The sequence below is a fragment of the Manacus vitellinus genome, unplaced genomic scaffold, assembly GCF_001715985.3.
Source record: "Manacus vitellinus isolate BGI_N305 unplaced genomic scaffold, ASM171598v3 scaffold_3_pilon, whole genome shotgun sequence".
Classification (NCBI taxonomy): Eukaryota; Metazoa; Chordata; class Aves; order Passeriformes; family Pipridae; genus Manacus; species Manacus vitellinus.
Window position 1 is genome coordinate 41,458,711 of NW_021940535.1, and position 20,971 is coordinate 41,479,681.

At 37.5% G+C, this 20,971-nt stretch overlaps 1 protein-coding gene across 5 annotated transcripts in view; it reads right to left on the reverse strand.

Annotated features, from left to right (window-relative positions):
* The window catches only part of EPC1 (enhancer of polycomb homolog 1), a 64,207-nt gene that overhangs the window by 2,387 nt on the left and 40,849 nt on the right, over positions 1 to 20,971 (reverse strand). For 2 of the 5 annotated variants that reach the window (XM_018075473.1, XM_018075474.3), the window contains 12 exons: positions 19,857 to 20,016; positions 18,095 to 18,240; positions 17,803 to 18,009; positions 17,260 to 17,408; positions 15,753 to 15,909; positions 14,258 to 14,434; positions 14,059 to 14,148; positions 13,825 to 13,973; positions 12,306 to 12,658; positions 6,607 to 6,690; positions 607 to 725; positions 439 to 525 (listed from right to left, as the gene is read on the reverse strand). In XM_018075473.1, coding sequence (XP_017930962.1) covers positions 439 to 525; positions 607 to 725; positions 6,607 to 6,690; positions 12,306 to 12,658; positions 13,825 to 13,973; positions 14,059 to 14,148; positions 14,258 to 14,434; positions 15,753 to 15,909; positions 17,260 to 17,408; positions 17,803 to 18,009; positions 18,095 to 18,240; positions 19,857 to 19,956 — 1,818 coding nt within the window. In that variant the 5' untranslated portion in view covers positions 19,957 to 20,016. The remainder of the gene's footprint in view (positions 1 to 438; positions 526 to 606; positions 726 to 6,606; positions 6,691 to 12,305; positions 12,659 to 13,824; positions 13,974 to 14,058; positions 14,149 to 14,257; positions 14,435 to 15,752; positions 15,910 to 17,259; positions 17,409 to 17,802; positions 18,010 to 18,094; positions 18,241 to 19,856; positions 20,017 to 20,971) is intronic. The other 3 variants (XM_018075476.2, XM_018075475.2, XM_018075477.2) reach the window with 3 other exon arrangements.

The following is a 20,971-nucleotide window of genomic DNA, read 5'->3' on the forward strand; positions in this document are numbered from 1 at the left end:
TGTGCTTTTAGCTCCATTAGAACAACGCAGAAGAATTTCCCGAGAACTATTCAAAATACAAAGAAACTTATTTCCGAAGTTCTATGTAACAATACTGTTTCACAGATCAACCTGTTCTCATGAAATTCCAAACCTAACTCAGAGACCTGGAGGTTCAGACTGCAAACAACTTCTGAACCTTTTCATGTGTCTGGCACCACTGCAAGCACTACATGTTTATGAATGTTAAGACACTTTCACAGTTGTATGGAGGACATATTCAGGAGTCAGGTTTAATTAACTGCAATTCTGCTCTTAAAATCCCCCACTGACAAGAGGATAACGACATGGCTGGAGATTTCTGCAATTCATATTGCTAAGGCTTTGAAAATTTCATTAATTGACTGACCCATCTTTTTTTTGTTAAGAGGGAGCAGAGGCAACGCCTGCCACACTCACCTGCAGTGTCCCTTCTAAACACTTTACAGAATGGCTATGATGTAGATTCAGGCGAAAGCCACTTTCCTGTTGGTTAGTTTCAAGGTTCTATGGCAACAGTTGACAATTAGAGATGAACCCTGGTGGGAAACAATGAGGGATAAATCATAGCACAGACAAATCCCTCACCTGTGATGTGTTGGCAGAGGAATTACTATTTGCTTGCTGTTGATGAATTTGTGCAAGCTGCTGTTTCTGCATTAGTGCCAGTTGCTGTTGATGTTGCTGGTATTGTTCGGCTGTAAATGCTGAACAAAATATAAAACGAGAAAATACTATATCAAAATATGTAGGTGTTGTGTATATAAACACATCTATTTTATAAACCTAAAGAAACCCCAAAAAAACTACCACAGCAAGTTCCTAAGAGACTTATGCACCTTTATGTCAAAAAGCTGACACTCTCCTAGAAATTTTTTGTTCAAGCTAAACCTTCTCTTTTAAAGCTGTTTTTTATAGTGTAATAACTGAATTCAGCTCAAGATATCAAAAAGGGAGAGGGAGAATGGAACCAAAACACCATCAAACCCACCAAAAAGTTATAATAGATTAAAAAGAAAGAAGAGGTAGAAATGGCATCATTGTTTTCACTTTGTGAAACTACAATATCTGCATTATTTGTGGAGTAGGTTTATATGCCCAACTAGGCAACTGCAAGGCAGCCCTCACTGACAGCACTCTGCAGGCAGCGAGGGGCTACAATTAAGATTTTCAGCTGAAATCACTAAGCTGGGCACACTCACAACTGGGTTGGCTATCACAGTACTGTATTTTTGTTGTTTGTAACCACACATGTACAAGCAATTCCATCAATAAAAAATTTCACGAAACTACACCCTTCTCTCTAAAAATCTTAGAAAGGTGACTCAGTCAAGCAGAATTTTGTCCAGTTAACCCACAAGTATAAAACTGATAAAGTGTTACTTGTACAGATTGACAAGGAGATGCCCAATGGTGCAGCAGAGTCACCAGTTCATTAACTAACTTCAGTGTTAAATTTTTTTTTTTTAATTTACATTTCCAAAACAAAATGAAGTCTCAGTTTTCAATTTACAAACTGAATCAAGGCTGGAGTGTGAATGCCCTTGCAAAGGATATGTCCTTCAGATTTTCCCTTCCATTTTATACTCAGATTGTATAAATGCTCCCAAGTAAGTGCTGTAAATAGCATTCATACTTCAAGAATGCAGTGGAAGTCACACTTTTGAGGAAGTTCACTACTGTCTGGCAACAAATCACCATCACACTTAAATCCTGTTCACAAATTGCAAATTTTAAGAATTTTTTGTTAATCTACTCCTTCAGGTTTGCTTACCTGAAAAAAAAAAGTACATTTCTATCAAAACTATAATAATGTCCTGCTTCTGGATACAACAGGATTCTGAAGACCAATTATACCTTACATATAAACTCGAACAACAAATCAGTATAAATGGTTAACCAAAACAAGAACTAATATTTGGAAACATCAGACCAAACACTACTGAGCATGCATTTTCCCATTGAATTTGTCCTTTTCTGGTGTAAAATTTGTTCGAAATACTCCTAGTATGCACTAGAAGTAGCATTAAAATTATTACCAGCACTTTTGCTGTCTGAACACTTGAAGTGACAGATTTTGATTCAGCTGCTACAGTCACGTTATTTTTTTTTTTTGTAAGTAACATCCTTCAGCAAGTAAGGATGTAGCACTTACTTATACAGTCAAAATGACAAATTCCTTCCCAATACTGTTACAGTTAAATCTCACAGCAATGTTTTAAACTATTCTTAGGAGAATAGCTTAGTAGTAGTAACACTGCTCATAAATGTCCTTACTAAAAAAACCAAAACCAAACAAACTAGAATTCATAGACCAAATACTCAAGGAGTTGACTGTTTAATTTATATAAAGAGTTAAGATTTATAAGTTCTTTAGATTTTTTTTAAACTGTCACCAAACACAAGTTAGGGCGAAAAAGCTTTAGCACACAAAGATTAGCATGTAGAAAGCTGACCAGCAGTAGCAGAGGGAGAAAAATGGATATATTGTCCTGGTACTGAGAGATATGTCATTTCTATTGATCCATTAGTAGTGATTTATTGCTTTTTTAAACCCTGAAATTTAGAATCAATATGGTTTAGCCAACATAGTGCCAATGATATTGAAGGTTCCATTTATTTATTTATTGTGTGATTCTTGGAGTGTCCTGTGCAGGGCCAGGAGTTAGACTTGATGATCCCAGTGGGTCCCTTCCAACTCAGCATATTGTACAATTCTAAGAACAAGGTATTTTATTCTGTAGTATGACACATAATATAATGTTTAGTATATACAAAGCTTAGGAATAGATTGCATAATTGATGTAAATAAAGACAACACACAGAACGATAAAGAGGAAAATGGGCAAAAAGAGTACGTTATACCACCATCTTTGACTGAATTATGATTAGAATTTCCACCATCATAATCATCTCACTTTTGCCTATTTAAGTAAAATTTACTAATAGTTCATTTCAGTTTTCAAGTCCTAAGTATATTTGAGATCTAACCATAAAACAGAGTTGAGGTAAGCAGTCACCTGTGTTGGTTTAACCACCTCCAAAATACTGTTTTCTCTCGGAAGAACAACTAATGAAGCTTACACGGGCTGTGTTTGTTCAGGACAGACTACACTGAAGATCAGCTGTAAGTGCTCCCCCTTCTTTCCGGAAGTGCCATTTAGAAAAACTGTGTTTCCAGTTGTACATCAGCGAATCTCTCTCCAGGCACTCTGTGACCCTTGCAGCTGTACATTTCCCACCACTACCAAACAGTTACACAGCTGTCAAAGGAAACAAGTGACAGAAGAACACCACTATGACTACCACCCTCATCTGTATTCCAACTGCTTCTCTTCCACTTAAAAAATACTGCCTGGAAAATACACTCAAGAACATTTTGGGCATTTTTTCAATTTAGGTTAAATATTCAGCAACATTTTTGCTGCTTCCCTTATTGAAGGTAGAAGTCTACCAGACATTTCAAAATACTATTTACAACACTATCAGAGATCTACTGTGAATTCTGAATCAATTGCATCCAGGTTAGAAATACAACACTGCTCATAAAGGACTGCTGCAAGCTACAGCCTCCTAAAATAATCTGATTGGTATTCCTTTCCCATTCCACAGGATACACAGATATGCTCATGTACAAGAGGTTACAGATTGTAATTATATAAGCCAGCTCTTCCCTCTCCATGTTAAAGAAACACTACATTGAAGGTTTTATTGAAAGCAATAGTACTGAGAACTACCCAAATCAAAATTTCTTCCCAAGACTGCAAGCTAGGACATCATACTCTGTTCATCTTCTGTTAGAAGCCACCATGTACTTTGCTAACACCACCACTGGGTTTCTTCCCCTCCTGCTCTCAAGGTATAGTCTACATTACACTTCAATTGAAGAAATAAGCACATGAATTGTGAGATTTAAGTTGCTTCTGAAAACTATTGTTTCCATGCAAAAAAAAAAAAAAATGGTATGTACTTTACAAGGAAGTACTTTTGTCTATTTAACCTTCCATACTCATTTCCTGTGGCACGCAATTGTGACTGGAACTGGGGAAATGGTACATGTAGAAGAAGTAAAAGTGACTGTCATTCTCTTTTGTGTCATACACAGGTCTTTATCTGCCTGGGAAAAAACCAGCAGGCAAGCAGCAAGCCCAGACCTTTCCTGAACACTGAAAACAGGAACCACATTTTTGGTAACTCAGAAGAGTATTGCTATACAACACCAAACAAACTTACATATTCCTGACATTACTGGAGGCATTTAAGGCTTTAAAAACATTCATAAAGCAACAGACAACTGAACAACAGCTTGAAGTTTAAACATGGACAAGACAAAACATTTACTAGTTAAAGACAACATATGAGATTTTAAAACAGTCTTGCTTCAGCAGCCCCAGAGTGCAGTGCATACAGACTCTTCTCAAACAGCATGCTGGGACCTCAGTGGTCCTGGTTCCATCACACAGTAATGACTATTTTATAGTTTGCAATTTACTGAATACAGCAGTGACGAAACATCCAGTTTCATTCACTACACAGAATCACTATACAGAGAGAGATGAAGGTGGAAATCTCAACCACCACTACCAATACACAATAAATAAGAACATTATAATTTCAGAGTATCTCAACTGTCTTTCACAGCTAACAGCTGCACTTCTATACAAAACCTCTACATACTTTCCAAGGCACTTGCAGTAATTTATGCAAGTCACCAGACTCAACCTAGTTCAACTCCTTTTCTAACCTTAAACATGAGAAACCTTTAAGGCCCAATTCTACCTGGAGTTATTCACATCTCAAGCTGGTTATCAGCAGATGGGCAGCTCAAACTTTACCAAGAGACTTGGCTACACAAATGCTTCTTGTTTTCTTGCAGCATACTGTATCAAGTTGTCACATTTCAGTTGAGACAACCCTCAGATTTTAAGTCAGTACATTGTGTTATTCTGTTATTCTCTTAACAGCTTGGGACAACAAACACACATCTATTCTGCAACTGTATTAGTGCTATACTTTGGCAGCAAGGAAATGGTTTCTAGCTTACAGACTGCAAAAAGCAATGGGAGGTAGAAGAAAAAACTTCAGGAGTTTTTAGCTACGAGTACAAGGAAAGAAACATCGTACGTGACTGATACTGACTGACAGGGTAAATGACTGCCCAGTATCTCCTTTGTGACAGCTACAAATCCTGTTTTATTAAGAACTGAATTATTGCACACTGTACTATCAATGTGTTTTCCTCCAATCATTTTTATGAGCATTTGTAAACCCTGGATGATTACATGTCCATTTTTTTTCCCCTCAAATTAAACCACTGAATATCAACTTTCAATTGGATGATTCTGTTTATGTATCACCCAAGTTCTCTGGGGTGCTGATACTCAACAGGTGTTGAGTATCTGGAGCACAGAGCAACAGTGATACTGTCAATGGACTTTGAGCTCAAAGATCCACAATTTGCAGCAGTTTTATAACACAATATAAAACTGTGCTAACTGGTTTTACCAGAGTTTTTAACATGTACCAGCCTTACAGTGCTGTAGCTTACATTTGGCTTCTCTGAAAACTCCAGTAGCTCCCAAATGTGGCCAAAACCAGGGAGGACGGCGGGGCTGACTGCTGCGTTTGTGTGAGATTGGTCTTTGCAGGACAAACAGCCACAGTCTCCCCTCACAATCCCTCCTGCAAGTTTCACCGTGCTGTGACTCACCCACCAGTTGTTACTCTGTTTCCCTTCAGTAGAAAATACAGACTTACAAAAAATTGACCACAATAACCAGCTTCCTAAAAGAACAGGGAGCATATCCTGGAAAGGAGAAAATGCATGTGTAAACTCCCCTTCCCTGTACTAGCATTCCCTTTCATTTCCTGAATGGAAGATGCTCGCTAGATTTGCCAGGCAAACTGAGCAAACTTCGTGGAGTGAACACCATGACCTACCCACGTAATAATTTCTTTTTCTTTTTTTTTAGTAAAAAGTTTTAAAAATGTAATACTGAGAGATTCAAACAGCTTAATTAAACCTTTCAGCAAAAGTTTCAGTCCTGTTAAACATCTAAAGAATTAGCTATTTAAATTACAGTAACTTTAAACCACTTAGAAGTTGTTTCATAACATTGTTAAGTATCTGTTCTCATGAGCGGAAATGTTATTTCAGTGGGAAAACTGAGGCCTTAATACTATATTGGGTTCAAAGAACCTCTCTACAATCCACTTACAGTACTAGATTTCCTGATCCTTTCAGTGGATGACAATTAAAGAGGCAGTTTTGATCAGGTAACAGAAGAAAGATCCCCTAACTAAAGCTTTCAACTGAGAAATTCCATAAACTACAGAATTGCTAAAGTGTGTGGAAAGATGATATATTATGTTACAATGTTTTCTTAAGGGAAGCACATGAGAGCATCACATCCCTGCTGTGTAAGAGAACAATTAGTGGTTACTAATGCCACAGTGAATGCAAAGCAAACATCAATCACAATGCTAAGTAATCCAGAACATCACATTTTTAAATCTCTCTCTCATGAGAGATGTCATCTGGGTTACACTGCCTGGTTAAAGACTTTCTACTATATAGCAAGTTCTCACCAGTGAATTCAGAAGATTGGAGAGACTTAGAGCCATCAGTGTGATTTAGTATTTGATGCACCAGGCCCAAAGTTGTTTCACTTTCTGAAAAGAAGTTCAAGATTGGTTTTACTTAAACATGGTATTATTAGGCACTATGAGAACATGAATCATTACACCCTTGATTATTACTACAACAGCCTTTTATTTCAGCCCAACAGAAGTGTGAAATTCCTAAAATCAGAACTCTAGAAATTATAAACTAGATATAAGGTCTACATATGAACTCCCTACTTGGTAGCAGAAGACAGACAGAAAATAATTAATAAAGATTTTTACTAGCCATTGAATGAAAGCTAGAAAAGTTTGCTGTGCATTTATATTTGTCTGCCCATCATTCTTAATATGAGTTTCCCCCACACCGTCTCAGGCCAGTTATAAATGTGGTGATCCTTGCACAGAATGCAAAGTGTAACAGTTTCTGCAAACCCAGAGATCCATCACTTTGGAGCAAAGTTTTACTCCAACTGAGTTGAAGCTGAATAAGAAAACCTAATACAACTACGAAGTCTTGAAGTCTCCAGAAATGCTCAAGTGTTTTGGTATGGCTCTTATCCCATCCTCAGTCACATTTCCCAGATTAAAGAAGCTTTTCCTTCTAATATTTCCTCCTTCAACTAAGCTTAGGGTGGACTCTAAACATCTGTTAAAACATCTCAAGGCCATTGCTTCTTCAACCAGGACACCAACAGCTCAGTCACAGATGGGCCAATGATGATTGAATTCCAATGATGATTGAAAATAGCCATTACAAATTCCAGTACTTTTCATGACCAAGTTTATCATGTAATGTGAAAGAAGTATTTAAAAAATGGGAAAATAGTAACACAGATAGCAATGTTGAGACTGTTACAGATACAAAGGTTAAATAAAAAGATCTGAACACAGCCAGTGGTGGCATGAAAACCATGAAAAGGCAGGACAAGCTCTTCTACTCTGCTGCAAGGAATTGCCACAAGGACTGAGGAGCTTCCTCCTGCTTCTTTCTGGGAAAGGGTTGCCTAAAATCAGGCATCAGGTATCCTTAATAAGAATATGAAATAACAGTATAGAATCATAGAATGGTTTGGATCAGAAAGGACCTTAAGGTTCATCTAGTTCCAACCTCCCTGCCACAGGCAAGGACACCTTTCACTACACCAGTTGTTCAAAGACCCCATCTAACCTGGCCTTGAACACTTCCAGGGATGGAGCAACTTCTCTGGGCAACCTGTTCCAGTGTTTCACCACCCAGACAGTTAAGAATTTCTTCCTAATATCAAATCTAAACCTATTCTCTTCCAGTTTGAATCCATTTCCCCTTGTCCTGTCACTACATGCTCTTGTAAAAAGTCCCTCCCCATCTTTGTTGTAAGCTCCTTTCAGGTACTGGAAGGTCCCAACTAGGTCACCCCAAAGTCTTCTCTTCTCCAGGCTGAACAAGCACAGATCCTTTAACCAGCGTTACCTTATTTGGGAAATGGAAGTACAGTTCACTATCCTGCTAGACACCCAAATGTGCTAAACTGCTTTTAAAAAGCAGATTAAGAGATGCAAAAAAGAGCATGCAAGTGTACTGGGACAGTGAAGTTACTGAATAGTAAAGCACAACTTGCATCACATCATCTAAATATCTGATTTACAAGAAAATGAAAAGTAAATTATTTTGGATTATTTAACTATGTTCAGTATTCCTGCAGCTTTTCATACAGTAAGATCTACAATCACAAACATCAAAACTCTAACAATGTTCAGTAAGGCTTTTTCTCAAAGGGCAAGTTACAAATTCACTGAGCAGTTAACTGCCAGCCTCTTCAGCCTTGCCAGCTTTCAGACTGTTTTCAAAGTGATCCAGCTTCTGGGTGACGAAGGCAGAAAACAACAGAATGCAAGACTGCTGCCTGCTCTTACTGTAGAGCCTGGGAACCAGTGCTCCAGTCTTTCACTAGTGACGGGTATCCCTGCTCTGCTTCCTAAAGACAAGGCTGGAACAGAAAGATACATGCTGTGCAGTCTTAAGACTCTTAACTTTTGTCTCTAACTTTTGTTACTAGATGTAAGCATTCCAAAGTCCAAATGCAACATATTTAACAAGTCTCCAGCGGAAAGCACAGTCTGTCCATAATATGATGCAGTTCAAAGACTACTATTTGCCCAGCAGAATCAGCTCAATCTAACAAGGGACAGAAACACTTCAGATGAAACCTTATGACTATTGTACACTCCAGAGTTACAAGCTCCATCTCTGAAGATTTTGATTCAGAAACTTGAGACTGTCAGCAATACAGGCTCCTTTTCTGAAGTAATTTTGCTGCATTTTGTTCACAGTTAGTAGCTTCCCAACTGAACAAGTTAATTCTCCACAATAATCTTGATTTAATGCTCTTGCTTGCCTTTTAGTGGTGTTCTGTATAACATGTGTGAAGATCTCTGAATCAGGTCTTTTTGCAAGAGGGCAAAGGATAGTTTTTCATAATTCTTCAGCAAGATGAAAAGGAATCACCCCCTTCCAAAGTGACGCTACTTTTCTTGGCCACTTGATCCTGGTGCCAAAGTTTAGCTTTCAGCACACAGCAAGTGTTCAAGTAACTTTGTAAAGGGATTTCTTTTTTTTTAAGGCATCCCTTCTCAGTTTATACACAAAATCTCAATGCAACAACATCTTCCACACATCTTTGATGCTGAGCATTCTGAAAGCCAGGACCAGAATAACCTGCATTTCCTTCAGGGTCAAAGGCACTTCAAAATGTTTATAAAATGCCCGGTTCTTTGGGGAAACTTCTCCCTGATCTTCAGGATGAACAACAATGCTTCCTGTAGCCAGAGAATGGTATGTCACAGCACAGCTTCTAGAACACATCCTCTGCTTAACAGAGGACCTGAGATACAATCTCTACTTCATGCCCCTGCTGGCCATGTATAACAGACCTGAGAAGCAAGGTTTTCCATAGCAATTGTTCCATGTCAGCAGCATGTCTGCATCATTCAAGGCAGAAAAAGTCCAAGACTTATCTACACTTTAGTATGGAAACAGACAAAACTCATGTGACGGTACACAATAAACATGGCAACATGACCACCTCTGCTGGTCACTACAGAATCCTAGGATGAGCTTCATCTTAAAGGCAAGCAATATGGTTTGACCACAACTCAGAGTAGCAGTAAAAAGATTAAAAAAAAAAAAAAGGTATTAATAAGTGTTTTCTGGTAGAAAGACCAACAGCCAATTCAAAAACCTAAAAGGTAAAGAGGAAGAAACCTAAAAAAAAAAAATCTATGCCCACAACAAACTCCCATCTTTAAAAATGATGAAGAAAAAGTAACAGGTACACTGTACAGGGTTGTTAATCTGTAGTAGTAACTATTAGAAAAACTTTAGTACAGCTGTTAAGATACCTGATGTTCTCTACAGTATTTGCCACAGAAAGTAAGAAGACAACTCAGCAGCTGCAACTGACTGGTACCATTGAAGAAGTCAGACTCACATGAGACATACAAACAGCCTGTGATCTGTGCAGACAACCTATCTCAAAGAATCCTTTAAAAAACAGAAAAAAAAATCCACTAAAAACCAGACTGGCACCGAGAATTAGACTCTGCTCCTTTTGAACCCCTACACTGACAATCAGCAGTACATCACATAGACACAAACTTCTATACACCTCCAATGCCACAAGAATTCCAACTAAGATTATAAATATACAGATACAACTGCCCAACTATACTAATAATAAGTGACTATCCGAAGACTGTGGTAACTGATTTAAAAGTGTATCTATTAATTCAGACAGATACATTTTTTTATTGAATATTTAATTCCTGTATCAAGCCCTAACAAAAATATGAAACTAAACTCTAACATTTAGATTCTGAAAAGCTTGGAATACTAACTTACATATTTTACATGGATACTAAGCCATCTGTACAGAATTCCAAGCACAAATTAGTGTTATATACCAGGTACTTACACACATGTATTAATTCCCCAGGGGCTTCAAGATGTAACCACACAATTAAACTCCGGTATGAAACTCATCACCATAAATAATAATAGCATTTAATTCCTAAATGATGTAGATAAACATCCTAACCATCTATTTCAGGAAAAAAGACTCTAAAAGGGTGTGTGTGTTTATTTATACACACACACAATTATATAAGCTTTAAACTCAATCAGTCAATTTTTCAAATCTACACGATTTTCAGATGCAAAGTATTGCCATTAATACTTTAAAGTGCATTTATAATCTATTCAGTACCCCATAGTTTTGTTTTCACACTCATAACCTGGCTACCATTTTATCATAGTTCAGACTGGTCATCATCCAGAGGATGCTCTCATTCAGTTCTGGACTTGCTTTACTTATTTGAACCACTTGAAGGGCAGAATTTAAACACCAAAAGCCACACTTATATCACAAACCAGAAGGACCATCACTTTTAGCCTTTGTACATTTCCAGCAAGAATTATCATAAAAGAGGAAAGAAAGGGGGATAGGGGCAAGGACCTAATCTAGGACAGCATGGAGAGGAAGCAGGAAATAAAGCAGCAGAACAAAGGCGCTCACTAACTCTACAAATACAAGTAGAAAGAATTTTCAGGTTAAAAAACCCAAAACGTGGTACAGGGAGAAAAAGTACAAAACATATTGGCAAACAGGAGGATTAAAGTAATCTGATACCAGGATATCAGATTTTGAGCAAACCACCAAAACACCTCACAATTTGATTATTTTATTAGGTATATGCATCTCTCCCCACTGCACTCCTACATTATCCAGGTATTCTGATTGATTTCCAAAGCCATAATTCAAAATGGTATGGAAAACATGATTCTAGAGACTCCTTACAAAGGTGAACTTTTAAAGTTATTTCTTTATAAAAAAACCTGTCACTTTAACCTACTATAAAAAGATGACATTTATGGTACTGACTCATCAAAATTCATGAGTTATTTAAGTCCCAATCTAACACTGTAAATGCCAGGCTTCCAATATGAAGAGCCCTACAAAAAGAGTGATGCTTTCCAACAGTGTTCCAATTAAAAAACACCACCACATCAAGTTTTTTCAGAGTCAGGTCCTCAAATCTGTAATTGGGTTCTGTAAGATGTAGTCTGCCACTTGCTGACAAGACGTAGAGGTGATTAGTCCAAGAGTTTCGCTAAGCATGAGCAGATGCATCAGTGAGAGTGGGCTGGGTACTTTTTGGATGGGAAATGGCATTTAAGTTCATTTAAGTTCAATTAAGAATTCATAGCATGCTGGGATTTTAAATGCACACATTTTAACTAAACAATTCCCATCACCACCACACTTTGTATTAAAAAAAAATTTGGAATGTAGTATTTACATCAACATTTCAATTAACATGTTTTTAATTTTAAAAATCCAAATCCTCAGTCAACTGAAACCCTACACAATATTGTTTTTAAAGCTTTGCATTTCTAAACCTGTAATTACATACCACTGTAGCACTTGTATAAATCTCAGATGCAGTACTCTACTGCTAGCAATAAATGCAAACAAACATTCCACGTAGCAAATAAAGAGATACACATGAAGATGGGCTGTTACCACCAAAACAGACCACGATGTAAAGTATGGATGACCTAATGATATTCTGGATTTTCTGAATCAAGTTTAAAACTTCTGGAAGCAAGTTTGTTAAATTAAACATACCAATATGTGCTGAACCACTGCTACTTTTACTTTGTGTAGAGGTACTGCATGTCTGGGTCCCGGGTTGTGCTGTGCCTGTTCGATTTAAACCCCTGTATAATTTCCTACAGGAGAGTTCATCATTGTCACTGTCATGTAGGGATGGTGTCCGAGGCCTAAAATGCCGCCATCTACATGATTTGATATTGACTAGTATCTGACTGAGGTCTTTTGAGAAAGATTTGTCCGAGGTATTTGTTTCTGAGGTATTGGCAAATTGACTGATTGAAGAGTGTTGTGATGAGGAAAACCTTTCCAAATCCAGGTGATGAAATGCATTATCGTAGTCCGAATGCGCTCTGTCCAGCAGCACCCTGAAACCAGGACAACAGTGCAGAATTACACAGTGGCAAGAAAACACGGAGAAAGTCACCAGTTTGACATGTGTGCTTGGGGATGACAAAGGGATAGAAGGAGCTACACAAAGCTCTTCTAGAACAAGCAAACACACACTCCCCCCCAATGCATGACTACCTATTATTTTACAGTAAATATTATATTTAGGTATATTTTAGCTTTTACTGTTTCAAGAGCTGGAGATACAACATCATGTATATATTAAGACTGCAACAACATGTAATTAAAAAACACCTAGACAATAACATCGCTTAACTAATTAAAAAATGACTGAAATACTCTCCTGAAGTAACTTCTTCAAAAGCCTTACTCCCATATATACATATATACTACAACCATCCTAATGCAGTAGGGGATGTCACACATTAAATCCCAAATCCCCTTGCAAAAACCCCAGTAAGAGCCTTCAGCTCTCATTCCAATTTTCCTGATTAGTTTACTAGTATGTGAAGAGATGCTAAGCACAAATCTGAAAGGCAAATCACATTCTTACTTTTAATCAAAATTTAATCCCAATGTACTATTTTCCTAAAGACATAACACAATATTTAAGAAAGAGCACTTATACAGCAAACCATTTATAAAATGTTTTTGATAAATACTCTTAGCAGCAAAATGCCTGAAATAAGTCATTAAATTCTTTGATATTTTTGAAAAAGTTTGAAATTTAAGTTATCGTCAGTTTTAAGCATCCCTCCCAAAAATCACCAAATATGGTCTAAATTCAGAAAAGCATTTTCTGTCAAATATAATTTTTGCTATCTTTAAGTGCTACTATTTGAAGACAGCTATGCAAATAATTTAAATACAAACCACCAATCACAACTGAAAATACACAAGTATTTTCACCTCAGAACTTGGGAGTGCAAGTAATAAAAAAACCCAGAACTACTTAAGAAAACAGTACTAAAGCAGCTTCCATTAGCACAAAATAAAAATGGAGACATTAACCAGCTAAGGAAACTTGGATCAAATATAAATATTAAAAAAGTCAATCTCTCCGCGGTGTTCGAAATTCTGAGTTTTTTCGGTTTGGGGTTTTTTTTTAACTTTGCTGCTCTTTATGTCTGATTTTTTTTTTAAATTTTATTTTTAAAAGCAACAGCAATTCCATAGCTCTCACCTTCCACCACGGCCAACCCGTCGTCGTGCAAACCCAATACACCTCTGGGGAACGGTGAGGGTGGTTAAGCAGTATCTGTAACGCACGTCTCCTACTCTTCCCTCTTTAGGGCTACTCCACGGCCAGTTGCCAGGTTGGTCTAAATGAGGCTTGAAATAATTTTAAACAGTTAGACACAAGATGTTTTCCAACAGTGACACTCTGTCTTATAATACATAAGGAAATTCTACTTACAGCATAGTACTGACAGCCTGCTTTCCTACGGAAGGCAAAAGGACCATCGGGATCATTTTCTTCCTCAGCCTCCGAAGAACCAGACAAAACCTTTAAAGAGGGGATGGGAGGTAGGGTATATGAGGAGAGATATTAGCAAATTCATGAGTTTTATTTCTGTTCTTTCCCCAAGAGCAGTACAAAACTCTAGAAGTCCTACCTGGGAGAGAGGTTCTTCATCTGAGCTAGGAAAATCATACTGATTCAAATCTTTAGCATTAAAGACTGGCAGTGCAGCAGGACTTGTCTGTTGAGGAGTAGCAGCAGCGGACGAAGGTAAGACTTTTGGCTTCTTCTCATACTTTCTTTTGGGTCTAATAACATCAGGCTTATCTTGCTGCAAGAAAAATAAAAAGCAGAGTAAAATTACACACAGATGAAAATTACATTAAAACAGGAGTTTAAGAAAACTCCTGTGTAAGCAAGCCAAAATGTGAAATCATCTCTCCACCATCTTGATAGTAAAACATGCAGTCATTTCAAGAGTATCTGGATTTCGTTTTCAGTAATGGAAACATTTAAGAAACAAGGTGGAATCATGCACTGTTTGCTCAATCTGTGCTGGATAACTCACTAGCAGTTAAAGTGACAGAACTACTTTGGAGAAGCAGACCAAAATACATATGATGATCTCCATGAGGCACCTTTTTCATTTTCTAGCATTTTGACTTAATAGCCACTTATGCAGCATTAGGGAATTATTAAGTACCAAACAATGCTTTAAAGGCAAAAATAGAAGTTAGACTTCTCAAAGATATCTATAATCTCACAAATGCCTCTAAAAATTAAACACATTTCCCCATACTATGCAAAGCAAAGTTTAAGTGCCTTTCCCAAGTCTCCAAGAACCAGATTTCTTTCAAGCTGTGAGACGCTGCACTGACCCAACAACACTGAGAGGCAAGTACACGCCAGCAATCACAACTACATTGCTCTACTATCAATGGAAGAATTCACTGATTCAAAACACACTGTCAGTTTCAGAACAGCCTCTGGATACTCTTCACTCACAAGGAGTCTTGGTTTAAAATTCAAATTATACCTCAGCATTTCTCCTGTGTTACCTGACCTATTTAACATGCTCAGCTGTTTGCACTGTAGTTATGCTTTGTATGACACAAAATTAAAGCCTGCAGGAAAAAAAGTGCTGGTCAGCTGTCTAAATCAAATAAGGTTCTTTGATACTTTACTTAAATACAAAACCAGACAAAGATATAGAGCATGCTGGGAATACCAGTAGATCCTATCTTAAAAACAAAAACCAACCCTCTGGATTAAAATAGCTACATAATTTAGAACAATACATGGATTTTACATCAGTAGTTCCATCTTTGTACAACATCTAGGTAAAAAATACAGTTTTGTTCAGGATATCCTAACTTTAGGGGCAGTATTAGAGAAAAATGTTTCTATCCCCCTGAATGAGAACACAATTGCACGTGTCCTTTTGTCTGTAGTTTGTCTAGAATTTATTTCTGTCTTAAGAAATAAAGGGAGTCTATATGTTATCCTCATAACTCCAACAAAGCACTTTATTTCACTTGCAGCTTTGCTAACTGTTGTTAGCTTCATAAAGCCTCCCCTCTCCTATCCTAAAATGCTGTATCTTGCGTACTTTATAGCCAAACAGTAACTCAGTTACTGACATTACTCACTTTGACTTTATATTCTTTCAGTTCCATAGCTTCTTGGTGTTTAAAAGAACTGCTGTTAGTCACAGGAATGATGGGAATAGCATAGGTAGGTTTTAGTGGCTGCCGCTGCGCCATGACTTCAGACATGATCTCTCCACTGTAGTCACCCAAATTATACCTGAAATCAAAAAACATTTGTTGGAGTGCTTACAATGTACATCTGGTAAAAAAACTGAGAAACATGGAGAAACACAAACTAATACTTGGAGTTTGGGGTAAAGGGACATCCAGGACATCAGCAAGAAGTACAGAAAGTATTATTACAGAAAAGGGGACTGACTAATAACATAGAAAATTTATTGCAATGGTTAATACTGACAAATAAAAAATGATAACTACTCTGTAAAGCATCTCCAAAGCACAATACTATAAAGGAAAGAAGCAGAAACTAGAAGGAAAGAACAGGAGAGTTACCCTCCCCCCTCCCTTGGGGACTGTTGCCATTTAAAACCCATACATTTATCACTTGAAAGGTTTTAAACAGTGAGGCAGAGTGCCTTATTCATTAATCCTTCCCCTTTTGTGTCAGGGAATATTTTCACAACAAGTAGATCCATGAAACATATTACATTTCAAATCCTGTGACAAATGCTGGGTTGAAGTGCAGTTCTTCACTCTGAGGGAGGTATTAGTGTCTTCCCTCTATTCAGCAGCTTATTTTATGAGAAAGCTACTGTGAAAACCTTTTAAATTTCCCCCCTCTCTGGTTCTGCTTAAAAAGCTCAGTGCTTAAAAAAAGTGCCCTAGCAGAAAAATTCAGCTTGCCTCCCTAAGAATCCAGACTAAAAAGTTAGTTCTAGAGCTTTAAGACACCGATTCAGAACATTTGCTTTCAAACATGGATACTTGAGCTAGGGAAGTCTACTCAGATTCTAAGTATGAACCTAAAGAACAGCTCCACATTGCAACTGTAAATCTCAGCCAATTAGGAAAGTGACAACTGAGTATTTGGCCCTCAGCACAGCTGACCAACAGGATGTCAAAAGAAGCACAAGTTGGAGATGACTCACACATTTTATACTCTATGAAATGATTACCTCTTTTCTTCAAGAGGGTGTTTGATCAAGCTTTTTTAGCAAAGAATCGTGATCATGAAGTCAAAGAATGGTAATGTTTGAAAATGGCCTGAAAAATAGCTGGTATTTCCTTAATCTATGCATTTAACATGCATTTTCACCTGAAACTATGATCTCTCTTCTGGTATAACATACAGAATAGATAAACACATTTGAAAATATGTACACATCTAATGAAACAATGTAGCTCAGTTTGACGGATCACCTTGCCACAATAAGCAACTTCCTAGCCTTATATTTTGCTCTCCATAGCCATATACGAAACTATGTTATCCTGTAAACCCATGTCTAAATACTTATTTTAAAAATCTCCCACTGTTTAAATATTTGAAGCAATCAGAATATAAAGCAGCTTCCAAAGCTTTCTGCAGCAACTTTTCAATGAACATTACCTCTTTTCCATAATTTCCAGTGTTAAATGCAGCAATTCTCTCTTGCTTTTTTCTCTTCTCTTTATCATCTCCAGGATGGTCACTGCACGACTGAGATCTCGACGCAGCTTAAGCATCTTCTCGTAAGAAGCTTCATCGTTTTTCCGATTCTGCAGATACACAGAGTATATGTGATTCCCCTCATCATTTAAATTAAGTAATCTGAACCACAGTAAGTTCTAAATATTTATATACATCAAAAAAAAGACAAGTCATATGCCAAACCAAGGAGAAGCATGTGCATGTTATCAATGAGCTACAGCTTACTAATACAATAAGTAGGTTTAATGGTAGATTTAGTGAAAAAATTAATATAAATTTTCATTTAATAGCTGTTCTAAGGTAGTTTTGCTTTTCACCCTTGCAAATTAGAAAAGAGAACATGCCAATTTTTACTGTTTCATACAACACAGCAGAACTGTTTCTTTACATAATCTACTTTTTGAAAGGGGGAAAAGGAGAAGGAAAAGAAAGAACAGCTGAGAGAGGCTCTGATATACATACTTTTCGTGTCTGCATCTTTTCTGTTCGTCTTCTAAAAGCAACATAAGGGTCATTTGTGCTGGAACCATCTCGTTTCTCTTGTTTCACTGCTGGGATAAGAGAGGGACCTCGACAGTTTTTCCTCTTTTTAATCCAGTACTCATACACTTCTCTGATCAATTCATCGTCTTCCTTCAGCAACAGCTTGGCCTCTTGCAGGCTGACTGGCTAAATGTAAAAGCCAGCATGTCACTTTCACACAGTAACATACAGAGCGTGTATTTCAAATTCTTTATTCAAAGTACCATTGTACCTGCTGACCGCTGCCTTTTTCTAGTCTGTCTATCATCTCCTCAAACTGCAAAGGAGAGATGTCCATTCTTTTCTTCAACTTGTTCACAAAGATCTCATCTTCAGAATCCAAGTCATAATCCGGCTGCTCAGCATCCAAACTAAAAGCTAAATGATACAGTGAAAGTTAAAGTTAGTTTTACTACAGAAATGTTTTGTTCTAATAGCAACGTTCAGAATACACAGCACACTCTTCTGGAGACGAAACCAAAATCATTTGTTTGAATGTTGCAGTAATACTACTTTCAGGTTACACCTAATTTTTCTTTGGAAAAAAATTACACTGTTAAAAATCAGACATAAAAGTTGCCATCTATTTGATTATGGTTTTGTTATTCAATGTAAACTTACTAGTGGTCAAACCAGCTAGCAGCTTCCTGCCTCATTCTTTTCTGTAAGAAATTTTTAGATTGGTGAATATTTTGAATGCTGCTGAGTATTCTCTAGTTTTATGTCTTATATGATCAACAGTTAAGACTACAGTCCAAACACACACATGGGAAAGTATATGCAGACTGTATTACAATGATCTTACACATACTCTCATCAATGATTTTTGTGATACAGATGAGTCAGACTAAACTGGTCCAGCACAGTCTACCCTATGTAGCAAGGCATCTTCAAATACAAGCAATGTTTTGCAGAATGCAAACAACTGTTTGTTTTACACAATACCCTATGAAAACACAGCACTCTGCATTCAAAACAAGATCTCCCTAGTTCTCATGCCTCATTCAAGTTGTTTTACATAGTAAGAGTCAAATTTCTTCTCAAGTGCACACCTGAAAACACATACCTTGCTTCTAATAAATAAAGAGGTAGAATACAATGCAGCTGAAAAATCACAGTTCCAGCTGCTAGACCTGCTAGACAAAGAAGCTTTTCCTTATCTAGTCTAAACAAAGAAAAGAAGAATGAAAAGTATAACCTTAATATCAGCATGTGAGACTGCTAGTAGGAAGATAATTTTTTACAGTGAGGGTGTTGAAACACTGGAACAGGTGGCCCAGAAAAGCGGTGGATGTCTCATTCCTGGAAACATTCAAGGGCAGGTTGGACGGGGCTCTGAGCAACCTGACCTAGTTGAAGATGTCCCTGCTCATTGCAAGGTGTTGGACTAGATGATTTTTAAAAGGTCCCTTCTAACCCAAACTATTCTACATTTCCAATACTTCAAGACATTATTGAGACTGACTGATATAGAAGTCTAGCATTTAACCAAAGTTAATTAGGCATGAGATCTTTTTACACAGCACAGAACAGCTGCTATCTTCTAACAAAAACAAAATCCCAACAAATTTGCAAGTCATCAGCGATGCCAAAACCCACCTATTTTTAGATGTAGAATACTTCCATCCAGGCACAGGCAAATACTACCACTGCTACTACCATTTCTGCTTGGCTTGCCAATCCACTCTTACTGCCATTTTATCTTGAATATGCTTCTGGGACATGTACTCTGTTTCTTAACTATGTATTATATATTTTCTTCTTCAAGTAGATTTGTGTCCTTGTTAAAAAAAAAATATCTAAATTTCCCTGCAAACTGTTACTACTGACCAAGAACTAAATATACTTCTTCAGCAAGTAGTATGCATTTTTCAGCATGTTGGAAAAAAATAATTCTCAGAAGTCAAGTCTTGGTGGGAGTTCAGCAGACATTTAGCAGTAATGTCTGGCAAAATAAAGCTCTCAATGTACAAAGAACGAGTTCCTTTACTTACGCTGTATGTGAATCAGCTGCTTTGGCATTTTAAATTCTCCAGGATATATAGATTCATAGTATGCAATATTACTTTCTGCTTCTGGAACTGGTATAACCATGTTATCCCTCTTCTCTCCATAGACTTGCTGTGCTGAGATAGCCCGTTGGAGATGATGTTCCTACAAACAAAAAAGTCAAGATGAAAACCCGAGAAAATATTTCCATAACTGAAGACTTGCTAGAGTTGAAAGAAGGTTATTCCTTTGCAAATGCTCTCGTTGTAAACCCCCGAGCCCTGACCTGAGGAATGGGTGGTCGCACTCCTGACCCAAAGTGCGCTCCCCCCGCCGGAGGGTTCCCCAGCAGGTGGCGCTCTCCCCTCACACACCCCCACTTCAGCTTCCCAACTCCCAGCCAGGACCCGCTGCTGGCACACCGAGCCACAGAGTCCGCGATTAAACGTGTCTGGAGAGACACTGAGGATTGATTAGACACACAGATTATAACAAGTAGCTGCAGACAGATATTGACTCCGGTATTATTCTGTATTTGCCTTGGCCATTTATTGCCAGCGATAACAGAAAACCAGAAAGGAGGCCTGCCATCATCGCCTAGGAACAGCAATTACTTTTACCCACTGAATGATTCCTGAAGATGTTCTCATTTACTGTAATGCTTCCCATTATCCTCCCGCTCCTCCTCCTAATCCATCAAATAAAGCAAAAATGCACCCCATTCTTGCTGTAGTTCTCCCAAGACAGTAAGTAATATCTGCAGAGTTCATGTAGAGTTAATGACAAAACGCCACACAGCAAAACATGCATGTTTGTAACTGGTTTACTGACAACATAACATGCTATTTTTTTCCCTAGCATCAGTGCTAGTTTCTTAAATTTCTATACTGTTTCTTTACTGTGCTCAGTAGACCAGTGCAGAAGTAGTTGTTGTGCCAATACAACTCTCAATGAGATGCTATAAACCAGATCACTGAAATACCTAAAAACAGCAACTGCAGCAAAAGGGTAGCAGGGATAGTTGGTTTTAACATTGAAGCAAAACATATCAGTGTTCATCCACATGATCTTATTGCATCTTTACTTGTCTGACTTCAATTTAATTCCTCTAGTATAATAA